We start from the raw sequence: 12,051 nt of genomic DNA, 5'->3' as shown, positions 1-12,051 counted from the left end.
GTGATGTGGAGGCTGAATGGTCCGCACGTTCCTGCGAGGTTGTCGGAGATGTGGAAGGTCAACAGGTTGAGCCGCTCGACAGTAGGCAGCGTAGTGGCCCATCTTGCCACAGCGTAGGTATTGTCGGGTTTTTGCAGGACATTGTCCTTTTAAATGTGCAGCTCCACAGTTGCCGCACGTCGTGACGTCACGGTGTTCGTTACGCCACTGCGCATGCGCAGTTCGGTCTTGCGTCAGGCGCCTGTGCAGCACGTCCCTCAGTGTTGCCGTAGGTTTTGGCGCGCACAAATGCGGGAGGCCTTGAAAAGCGCGCGAAACGGCCGCCTTCGTCCAGGCCGGGAGAAACTCGAATGCCTGGACGCGTTCGGCCTCGTGGGTGGCCTGGCTTGCCGATTCGGTCGCGTGGGACCCCCTCCGTGCCGATTCGGTCGCCTGAAATTGGGCATAGCGGCTAGTCGCATTCTCATGCGGGACACAGGCTTCAACTGCAGATGCTAAGGTCAGGCCTTTTATTTTTAGAAGCTGCTGGCGTAGGCCACTGGAGGCAACGCCAAGAACGATCTGGTCCTGGATCATGGAGTCTGAGGTGGTGTCGTAACCACAGGACTGCGCGAGTATGCGGAGGTGCGTCAAGAACGACTGAAAGAGATCATCCTTACCTTGCAGGCGCTGCTGAAAGACATACTCTCGTTGACCTCAACGTTGAAGTGCTTGTCGAGCTTGAGGAGAACCGTGTCATACTTAGCTTTGTTCTCGCCTTCCGCGAACACCAAGGAGTTGTATACATGGATGGCGTGCTGACCTGTGGTAGTGAGGATCATGGCAATCTTCGTTTTGTCCGAGGCGTCCTGTTTTTCATTGGCTTGCATGAAGAGTTCGAAGCGCTGCTTGAAGAGCGTCCAATTTGTGCCCAGGTTTCCAGCGACTTGCAATGGCTGCGGTTTGTTGAGGGTGTCCATGGCTCAGGATGGCAGATTTGCCGGTAGGTATCAATTCACTTCTGGTACCATGAAGTGTTGGGTGCTCTGAGGTACAGACGAACCAACACGATTGCGATTGGTACAACACAGTTTTATTCCATTAAACTATTTATACATCAGACCTGGTACTCAGCACGTTGTGACTGTGTGAGTGTCTTGCTTTGAGGTCCTGGCCCTGTGCCGTCTCCAGATGGACTGCCTAGGAAGTGTTGTGTTTCTTGTTTTATACTGTGACTGCTCTTGTCTGTGATTGGCTGTCGTGTTATGTGTGCTAATTGGTCCGTTGCTCTGTCTATCATTATGTATGTGTTATGATGTATGTTTGAATATCATGACAGCGTTCATCTCCCCCCTCCCTCAATTGCTCCTCTGTTGCTCTTCTGTGTACATGTGATTCGCATTCACCGTTTGTCACTGTCAAGTGGAGATAATTAGTTGGTTTCAAAATTTACCTACCTTTTGAAAACTAAAGCAATAAACAAAGATAGGTAGCTTTTTCCCTGTCCCTTTGTCCCACTTTCACTTTTCACTGCTCCTTAGCTTAACCCATTGTTTGTAAGTTTATAGAACAACCTGTGTTGTTTTTCAAAATTATTTGAAGAAAATCAACTGAGATGAATGTTGTAGGAGATATGTAAACATATCTCATCAATCCAGCTGATGGAAGTATATTGATTCAGTATGAGAAATTAGCTGCACTTAGTATTTAGACTGGATGATTCAATGTCAGCTCAGAGAGCCACAGTTCTGGCAAAACACATTGAACCTAATCTGGGCTATTATGAAAGGTGGAAAGAATAAACATTAATGAAGGCATTAAAAGCACAAGTCAGTTCAGTGGATAACATTAATAATGGTAATGTGTAATATGTAATTTTAAAAAGTATTAATGTAAAAATCCTTCCTTTAGACATTAAGGGTGGGATTTTCCTGCAATCGGCGGGATGGCCCGACGCTGGCGCCAAAAACAGCGCGACCCACTCCTGCGTCGGGTCACCCGAAAGTTGCGGAATCTGCCACACTTCCGGGGGCTAGGCATGTGGCGGAAGGGTTCGCGATGCGCCAACTGGCGCCGAAGGGCCACCGTGGCCCCACGCATGCGCAGAACCACCGGCGAGTTCTTGCGCATGCATAGGAGGTTTCCTCTCCGCGCCGGCCATGGCAGAGCCCTACAGAGGACGGCGCGGAAGGAAGGAGTGCCCCCACGGCACAGGCCCGCCTGCAGATCGGTGAGCCCCGATCACGGGCCAGGCCGCCGTGGGGGCCACCCCTCCCCCGAGGCCGGATCCCCCCGCACCCCCCCGAGGAGTCCACTAGACGGCTACCCAGCCAGGTCCCGCCATGTGGGACCATGTCCATTTCACGCCAGCGGGACTGGCCAGGAACCGACGGCCGCTCGGCCCATCGGGGCCCGGAGAATTGCTGGGGGGGCCCGCTGCCAACGGCCCCCGACCGGCGTGGCATAAACCCCGCCCGAAAACTGGCACCAGAGAATACGGCAGCCAGCGTCGGAGCGGTGGGGCGGGATTCACGCTGCTCCCCCCGGGATTCTCCGACCCAGCGGGGGGTCGGAAAATCCCGCCCTAGAAATTTCAATTACTTGGATAGCACTGCTGCCTCACGACGCTGAGGTCCCAGGCTCTGGGTCACTGTCCGTGTGGAGTTTGCACATTCTCCATGTGTTTGCGTGGGTTTCGCCCCCACAATCCAAAAGATGTGCAGACTAGGATGATTGCTAAATTGCCCATTAATTGGAAAAAATGAATTGGGTACTCTAAATTTATATTTAAAAAAACGAAATTTCAGTCATTGAGAAAAATGAATTTTTAAAAATCTGCATTTTGGCCGGTGTACAGATTGTTCAATCTCCGTATACTTCATTTTCATTATAAGAGGTCAGCCATGATGTGACACTTCTAACATACGTACCCAGAGTAACATATATTGCCGGTATAGAATGTGTTCAATAAATGCGGACATCTGATATGCCCAATTTATTACTTAATAGATTATAGACGGATTAGAAAGTTCTAACGTATTTGAGATTCATGTGAGCAGTTGTTTGTCTTGTGACAGTTCATTTTAAATTTATAATTGGAAAGTAAGAAGTCTTTTGGTACAGTGGCTAAAGCTTCTAGCTCTGAGCCAGAGTTCCAGGTTCAAGTTCTACTCCAAGACTTGAAGGACAGGTGTTGCCAATCGGCACCGGAGTCGCCAATAATGTTGCCAATTATTAATGATGCTCTTTAGAGTCGCCCGGTATCAAATGATACCACCACAAGGCTTTACCGGATATCGATCAAAGGACCACACAACCAGTTAGTCAGTTCAAGTTCAAAGATGGTTTATTTACACACAAGGATTACTTCGACACGCAACACAAAACACGACAAGTTAAACTACACCTAACAACTACAATAACCTATACTTAACTTCAGGGCAACCGGCTCTATGCAGATGGACAAGGCCTTTGTCCGGATCTTGCGTGGCTGGGTGGAAGAAGTGGCTCTGTTTCTGCTGGGCTCATCATCTGGTAGCGATCGTTGGTCTTGAACTTGTCTGTCTGGTCGTTATGCTGCACTTGGGTTTGCATAGGCCGGATCCAAGAGAGACTGAGCACATGGCTGTGTCTCTTCTTATCCCTCTGGGATTTCGCGCTCTTTGGGGCGGTCCTTAACTTGGACCCAATAATTTGACAGGCTACGATCACTGCCTTCGATTTTGGACAATAAAGGGGCGGGTGCCTTGATGGCTGGGCGTGTCCTTAGCAGTCATTGACCTTGGCAGTTTGGGCTCCCTGAGTAAAGGGAGTGGCGCCAATTAGTCTGTATCTGTATCGGTTACCTGAGTACAGTTCTTTTGTTCTGGGGAAATGGGCCATTAGAATGCCAACGAGCGGGGGTTTCGATTGCGTCTCGCTATCTGGGTTGCAAATACACACACAAGCTCTGAGTCTGTCTGAGTCCTGGCTTGGCCATAATTCCCATGGTCCTTTGCAGGTGGCCAACTGAAATGGCTGCACAGGGAAGGTTCATAATGCGGCCAAACAGATTGAGTGCCAACTTGTAAATCCTTGCAACATGTGCAAATGGCGGGCGGTGAGAGTGGGAGAGATTCCTGGTCAGCCATGTGATGCAAAGAAATTGGAGCCTCTACCTCACTATCTATATCTCCAGGCTACAAAATGCATGTAAAAGTGTTTGGGACTTGTTGGGGGATCAGTTGGCTGAACGGCTGGTGTCAGATTGATGTCAACAGCATGGGATTTGATCCCCCTTCCCTTTGATGTGGATTCAGGACCTGTCCCGTTGCTCCGCCTGTGGTGGAGATCACGGAATTGTGGGCCAGACCTATCTTCGGCAGGGAACTGAAGAAGAAGAATATGAAAGAGCTGTCATAATCTGCCTTCCTGTCCTTTCCGTAGTTTTAAAGTCACTATTAATCTGGTACTGTGTGCGGGGCAGTGCCCTCTGCTTACCTCCAGATAACTAGATCCATAGTCACAACAATATTTGACAATCATGACACGCAAAAAGCTATTCAGATATAAAAGGCTTACATTTGACATCACATCCACACATCGTTATTCTAACATGCCATGACATGGATCAAATTCTAAGCGGACTAGAAGGAGTCCAGTGCTACTTGGACGATATCTTAGTTATGGGAAAGAATGAAGAAGAGCATCTTCAACATTTAGATACTGCACTCCAGAGACTAGAAGATTATGGAGTACGGAAGGATAAATGTGAATTCTTCAAATCTTCTATTGAAAACCTGTGTTATGTCATAGTTGCAAAGAGACTGCACAAATCACCTTCAAAAATAAAAGCCAAACTGAGGCACCTGCACCTCAAAATGTAAATCAATTCATTCGTTTTTGGGCTAATTAAGCTATTGTGAAATTTAATTTAGCAACCATTCTCGAGCCTTTACTTATTATGTCAAAACAGGAAATGGAAATGGATGGATCAGTGCGAGAAGGCCTTCATACAAACTAAGGAGGCATTACTAAAGTCAGAAACCCTGACACACTTTGATCCGACATCACCGTTGCAAATGGCTTGCGACACATCACCGAATGGTGTGGGAACTATAGCAAGATTAGCAGGAGAGTCGAACTCAAGTAGGAGAATTGTTAACTGTTCAATAAATGTGTTAAACCTATCTCCAAGTCTGAACCTTCCTTTGTCAGAGTATACATCAAGGAAGCAGCTTATGCTACATGAAGAAGCATAACACAACAACTCTTACCAACCTTTACAGGTGCACAATAGAAAGCATCCTATCTGGCTGCATCACAGCCTGGTATGGCAATTAACACTACACCCCTGTATGCTTCACCCGATGCCAGTGTTATGTAGTTACATTGTGTTGCCCTATTATGTATTTTCGTCTTATTTTGTTTTCTTTCATGTACTTAATGATCTGTTGAGCTGCTTGCAGAAAAATACTTTTCACTGTACCTCGGTACACGTGACAATAAACAAATCCAAATCCAATCCATACACCATAAAATATCATAAATCAAATCTCCATGGGAACGCTGATGGACTGTAGGTTACCTTTACCTTATGAATCATCAATGAATAGTTTGAGTGGTAATATTTTCTATTTCAGAGAAGTGGATAACACTCCTGTAGCTGCAGGACGAGTTAAGAAGTATACCAGAAATGATTCACAACTGTCAGAAATTATGGACATGGTACTACGTGGAAAGACGACGGGAGCAACCCCATAGTTGAAATCATGTGTTACCCGAAGACTCAAACTATCTGCACAGGCTGGTTGTCTCCACTGTGGAATGAGCATGATCATTCTGCCATTGTTAAGGGAATGTGTCCTAAACCAATTTCATGAAGGTGAGCGTGTGTTTGGCTTGTGTAAAAGTTTGAACCTGGCGCCACTAGCTCCATTACGTTCATGGGAAAGGCCAGAAGGGCCATGGCAAAATGTTCATATCGATTATGCTGGACCATTCGAAGGACTAATGCTTTTTATTGTGGTAGGCGCGTATTCGAAGTGGCCCGAAATCCCCATTATGAAGACTGCGTCCTCAGAGAGAACAATAGAAAGAGATTTTTGCAAGATTCAGTTAGGCTGAACAACCTGTTAGTGACAGTGGGCCACAGTTCATTTTGTGAGAACTCACAAATTATCTAAAGGAGAACTAATTTGCTCCGTAGCATCCTGTCAAATGGGCTGATGAGAGGTTTGTTCAGACAATGAAGCATTCATTGAAGGTAACTTGTCAGCAAGGATCATTGTCAAAACGACTAAGCCAATTCCTGATGAGGTACAGGAATATAACACATTTGACAACCCAAAGTTCTACTCATGATAAAATGTCAGTTACGCACAGCGTTTGATCTGCTGAAGCCGCCTAAGACGAGCGATTGTTGAGAGGAAGCAGCATAGTCAGGTTTTGCACTGTGATAACAGGGCTAAATGCCATGTTTTTCATTAAGGTCAAGAAATATTGGCAAGGAACTATACCACCAGTGAGAGGTGGATGCCTGCCTCATATTAGCACAGTCAGGGCCGGTCTCCTACACTGTTCAAACTTGGGATGATGTCGTGTGGAGAAGACACACTGACCAACACGGTTGCCAGAGACAGTCGGCGGGATTCTCCGAGCGTGTCCGCCCGGCGACTGGAGAATTTCGCCCGAGGCCAATGGGCGTCTCCATTGTCCGTGTCTTGCCCGTGGCGTTATTGCAGCGGGCGGAAGGGAAGAATCCAGCCCAGAGTCAACCGAGAGTCTGCAACAAACTGCCAAGTGAAAAGCTAGACATTCCTGAGAACTTGACATCGCCAGAAGCGACTGTGGAAGGCGGTACCTCAGTTGAGGACATTTCAACGCCTAGTCAGCGTCCAAACTCTACATTGACTCTAGTTGAGGCAACAACGGACGACATCCAAACTCAACCAAAATAACCCGCAGTTACAGCCAACATGAAAAAGCCGTTTGCCGACAACCACACAGGAATTGACATCCTCCAAAATATCTAACTTCTTGACTGTTGTGTTTTTTAATTGTTCATATTGTAAACTTTGACTGTTAATGTGTTTCATTGCAGGAACCTCTGACGTAAAAGTGTAGTTTGGCATCAGTAGTTTGGGCAGGCTAGCAGTCAGTCTATTCTAGCAGCCTGTGGGAAAACACCTTTCCAATAAAACTCTTGTTTGTTTGTACCTTTGTGGTCTGCAAGCCTATCCTTTAAAAATACCAAAATGGATCTCCTGATATGAAAGCAGCAAGTGCCTAACTTCATGACTTGCTGAACAAGGGAATCATACAATAATTCTAATATCCAACTCCAGCTATCTGAACTCATTTAAAGTGCAATGCAAGAGTGCAAAAGGGTTACTGCTTCATCTGATCCACAAAGCCTGTCTTCCTACAATTTACTGGACATGTGAACTATCAACCATTCATTTGTTTACAACTTGTAAAAGTGCGCTCTTTTCTTTAACTGTATTCTTTATTGTGTGTGGGTGTGTTAATCACAATGTTTAGATTTTTGGAGTGAGTGTATGAATAAATAATTTTTAAACCCCTGTTTAAAAACTGCTGTTGGTTCTTTAAATTGATCACATTCTAAAGGGGGTTTAGAACCACACATTTCTACTTTTCCAAAATAACCACATTGATTGTGAACAGTAAGGGAAGGAAATTTGGGTGGGTAGGGAAGGTGCGTTCAATTTAAATAATCCTCCCCTGCTCCACGCAAAAAATGCTGGATTTTGTGCCGATTAACTGATGAGGTTTTGTTTTCATCCTGCTGGAATTGGGTTGCCCGGATTTTCATGGATACAATAACATGTCCTGAAGTAACAGGCCACTATTTGATCCAGAGAAATCATGCCCAATATTGACTTGGCTGTTGTTAGGATACAAAAAATTAGGGGCGCGATTCTCCGCTCCCGCGACTAAGTTCCCACGCCGTTGAGAACGCAGTCGAGGTTCACAGCGGCGTGAAATGGCCCCGATCTCGACCGATTCAGGGCCCGAAAATAGGCTAGGATCGTGGCCGCGAGAAACTTGGGGGGCGTGTCGCGAAAGCAGCTTTGTCAGTGTGCGCCGGGCATTGGCGCCACGTAAAAGGCGTAACTGGCGTCACCCGCGCATGCGTAGTTGCCGTCCTCCCTGAGGCCGCCCCGCAAGAAGATGTTGGATAGATCTTGCGGGACGCGGAGGAAAGGAGGTCCTCCTTCAGAGAGACCACGCGCCGATCGGTGGGCACCGATCACGGGCCAGACCCCTTTTGAGTCCTACCCCGGTGAAAGAACCCCCATCGCCCCCCCCACAGGCTGCCCCCCCAGTGTTCCCGCCGGCAGCGACCAGGTGTGGATGGCGCCGGCGGGAAGCCGTCATTTTGGGCAGGCCGCTTGGCCAATCTGGGTCGGAGAATAGCGGGTGTAGCGGAGAATCGCCATTTTGGGTGTCCCGGGCGATTTTCCGGCCTGTGCCACACAGAACTCGACGGGGCCGTTCTCGCCGCTTGGGTGAATCGTGGGAGGGTGTCGGACCGGCGTCGCGGGGAAAAATGGCGCGCCAGGGGATTCTCCCAACCGGCACGGGATCGGACAATCGCGCCCTAGATCTTCCCACTTTCTGCATTTGACTATGTTCCATCATTCCCATCTAAATTTTGATTTCCTGCACTGCATGGCTTTTAACCAGGCGTGCCAAGCTATGAGTAATGGGCCACAAACAGTATGCACACCCCGGTTATTTGACACACAAAGCCAAGGCAACCTGGTTCCATTTACAATTAGATTTCTCGCGTGCAGGTTTATGCTGCTGCAATTTTGTGGGTCTGAGGTTAGGAATGGGTTTGTTTTACCATATCAATGGAAAATCTTAAATCAGAACACATAGCAGAAAGATTTGTTCCTATTAGCAGCTTTGGTTACTGGAAAATTAATGGGAACAATGACAAACTTTATATACGACTGGAAGGCTCTGTGGTTTTCTTGCATGCTAAAAGCTAGGAAGCTTCTCCTCCAAACACACAAATTAAACTCTGCCTTTGAATGAGATGCTAACCTGTGGCCTCATCAGCAAATTAGGTAAATGCAGAAGATCCCATTGTGCCATTTTGTTGAAGAGCAAGGGGACTTATCCCAGTGTCCTGACTTAACTGTTATCCCTCAATCAACATCATTAAAAAGAGGTTATCTGTTCCTTATTACCTTGCTGTTTGTGGGAGCTAGCTGTGTGCAAATTAGCTGCTGCATTTTCTCCATTATAACAGTGACCGTACACTGCAAGGTGCTTTGTGATGTCCTGGGATTGTGAAATGGTCTATGCTGAAGCAAGCATTTCTCGTTTCTTCACAAATTTCTTTGAACTATTCTTAAATCTTGTCTCATCTTTCTATTGAGAGAGTGATCAGTTGGGTGGAAATTTATTTATTTTGTGAGATTGTTACTTTCTGTGCTTAGAGAACATGCTGCCTTGTTGTGGGCTGAGATAGATGAAATTGCTGTTTTGATGTCAATAGAACATACAGTGCAGAAGGAGGCCATTTGGCCCATCGAGTCTGCACCGACCCACTTAAGCCCTCACTTCCACCCTATCCCCGTAACTCAATAACCCTCCTAACCCTTTTGGACACTAAGGGCAATTTAGCATGGCCAATCCACCTAACCTGCACGTCTTTGGACTGTGGGAGGAATCTGGAGCACCCGGAGGAAACCCACGCAGGCACGGGGAGAACGTGCAGACTCCGCACAGATAATGACCCAGCAGGGAAGAGATCCAGAGTTGAGATCCTGCAGCTCAAATCTTAGGAAGTGAACTGAAGGGCATGTTCCAGCGATGGCTAAAAGATTCCCCCAAGCAGCGACAAAAAAGTAATTTATTCACTCCTAATTATTCATTTCACCAGGTCAGATTTTCAACATGCAACAATTTCTCATGTCTTTCCAGAGCTGCTGGCTAGGTTGCTGATAAATTCCTTTGAGAATTACGAGTTGGAGAGTATCATCACTGCTTTCTTGCTTGCACGCCAGGCCGCACTAGAGGGACCAGCTGTTTTCATCAGCTATTCAGAATGGTTCAAGGTAAGACTAGACATTTGGACAAAAATAACACTGTGGAATATTCTTTACTGCCTCTTTAAGTAGGTCGCTCTTAAGTTCTATGGGGGATATGGCAATCCCAACCATTGTAGTGATTTGAAAAATTTCAAAATAAGATCTGTTTATTCAATCAGGCGGGGAACTCTTGAAATATTTACTGACAATATGTCACAGAACCAACCAGGGAGCAGACTATCTTTGATCCGGTAATGGGTAATGAGGCAGGTTTAAAAATGACTTCAGAGCAAAAGGTCGCTGAAGAAGTATGGCTCATAACATGATAGAATTTAATATTCAGTTTGAGAGTGAGAAACCTGGGCCGGAAACAACTGTGTTTGATTTAAATAAAAGGAATTACAATGAAATGAGGATAAAGTGGGCTGGGGGGATAGATTAGCAGGAAATACAGTAAATAAGCAGTAGCAGATATTTAGGGTAATTCGTGACTCTCAGCAAAAATATATCCCAGTGAGGAGGCAAGATTCTAAGAGAGGGATAAACCAATCATGGCTAACCAAGGAAGTTGAGAAGTGTATTAAATTGAAAGAAAAAGCACATAAGGAGGCAAAGGTCAGTGATAGCCCCGAAGATTGGGATAAATTCAGAATCCAGCAAATGAGGACTAAAAAGATAATGAAGAGGGAGAAAATAAACTTCAAGGGCAAACCAGTGAGGAATATGAAAACTGGCAAGAAGCTTCTTTAAATATATAAAAAGAAAGAGAGAGGTCAAAGTGAACATAGACTTAGTAAATGAATCTGGGGAGATAGTTATGAGGAACAAGGAAATGACAGAGGAGTTAAGCAGATATTTTGCATCAGTTTTTGCGGTGGAAGATACTTGACACATCCCATTAACATTAAAGAATGTGGGAAAGCAATTAAATACCATCATCATTACTAGAAAAGTGGTATTAGACAAACAAATGGGGCTAAAGGCAGATAAGTCTCCTGGTCCTGATCGCTTGCACCCTAGGATCCTAAAAGAAGTAACTACAGAGATACTGGATGCATTGGTTGTAATTTTCCCAAACTCCTTGGATTCTGGTGAACTACTGGAGGATTGAAAAACTTTCAAAGGGAGGGAAACAAAAAGCAGGTAACTAAAGGCCAATTAGCCTAACATCTGTTGTTGAATCAACTATTAAGGAAGTATTAGCAACATATTTGGAAAATCATAATCTAATCCAGCAGAGTCAGCATGGGGGCGGGGGGGGGGGGGGGTCACCTACACGCAGCTTCTTCGCCAGTGCTCTGTGCTCCCTGTCCACCTCCAAGGGTTGGGTGAACGTCCCATCTCCCATTAGTTTCTCGAGCATACCCGCTATATATGCCCCTGCATCCACTCCTTCGGACACCTCCGGGAGACCAACGATACTCAAGTTCTGCCGGCGGGACCTATTCCCTAGATTCTCCACCTTCTCCTGGAGCCTTTTCCGCTGGTCTCTCAGTATCCCCACCTCCACCTCCATTGCTGTTTGGTGTTCCTCGTGCTCGGTCAATACCTTCTCCACTTTATGGATCGCTCGATCTTGAGCATCCAATCTCTGTTCCAGCCGAGCAGTCGATTCCCTAATCGGGTCCAAGCATTCCTGTTTCTGCTTGGCGAAGCCCTCCTGGATAAACTTCATCAACTGCTCCGCTGACCGCTGGGTCGTCGAGCCAGGACTCCGGTCGTCCCCCATGCTTTTTCCCGCTGCACCTTCAACCCAGGCCTTCTCTGTTCGCCTATTTCTTCCTTTGCGAGCACTCCTGGTCCGCCTATCCATGCACTGGTGTGGTACTCCTCCTTACAGTTGAGTCCACTATCAATTTTCCAAGGAGAATCCAAGACAAAATCGGGGAAAAGGTCCAAAGGTCTGACCCGAGCGGGAGCCACCAAATGTGCGACCTACTCCTTCATGGCCGCCACCGGAAGTTGCGGACTGTCATTTTAATGAACTGCGTTATGCCATTTATTTCTTCCGTTTATCTTCTTTCCC

General features: G+C 46.5%; 1 protein-coding gene across 1 annotated transcript in view; it reads left to right on the top strand.

The window, feature by feature from the left end:
• Positions 1 to 12,051, top strand: part of LOC140430530 (Fanconi anemia group A protein-like) — a 179,264-nt gene that overhangs the window by 76,792 nt on the left and 90,421 nt on the right. The window contains 1 exon segment of the mRNA XM_072518055.1: positions 9,919 to 10,052. Coding sequence (XP_072374156.1) covers positions 9,919 to 10,052 — 134 coding nt within the window.

This window comes from Scyliorhinus torazame, chromosome 10 (assembly GCF_047496885.1).
Source record: "Scyliorhinus torazame isolate Kashiwa2021f chromosome 10, sScyTor2.1, whole genome shotgun sequence".
In the NCBI taxonomy this organism is placed as follows: domain Eukaryota; kingdom Metazoa; phylum Chordata; class Chondrichthyes; order Carcharhiniformes; family Scyliorhinidae; genus Scyliorhinus; species Scyliorhinus torazame.
The sequence above is the reverse complement of the archived record's forward strand: the minus strand, read 5'-3'. Positions and strand labels throughout refer to the sequence as shown.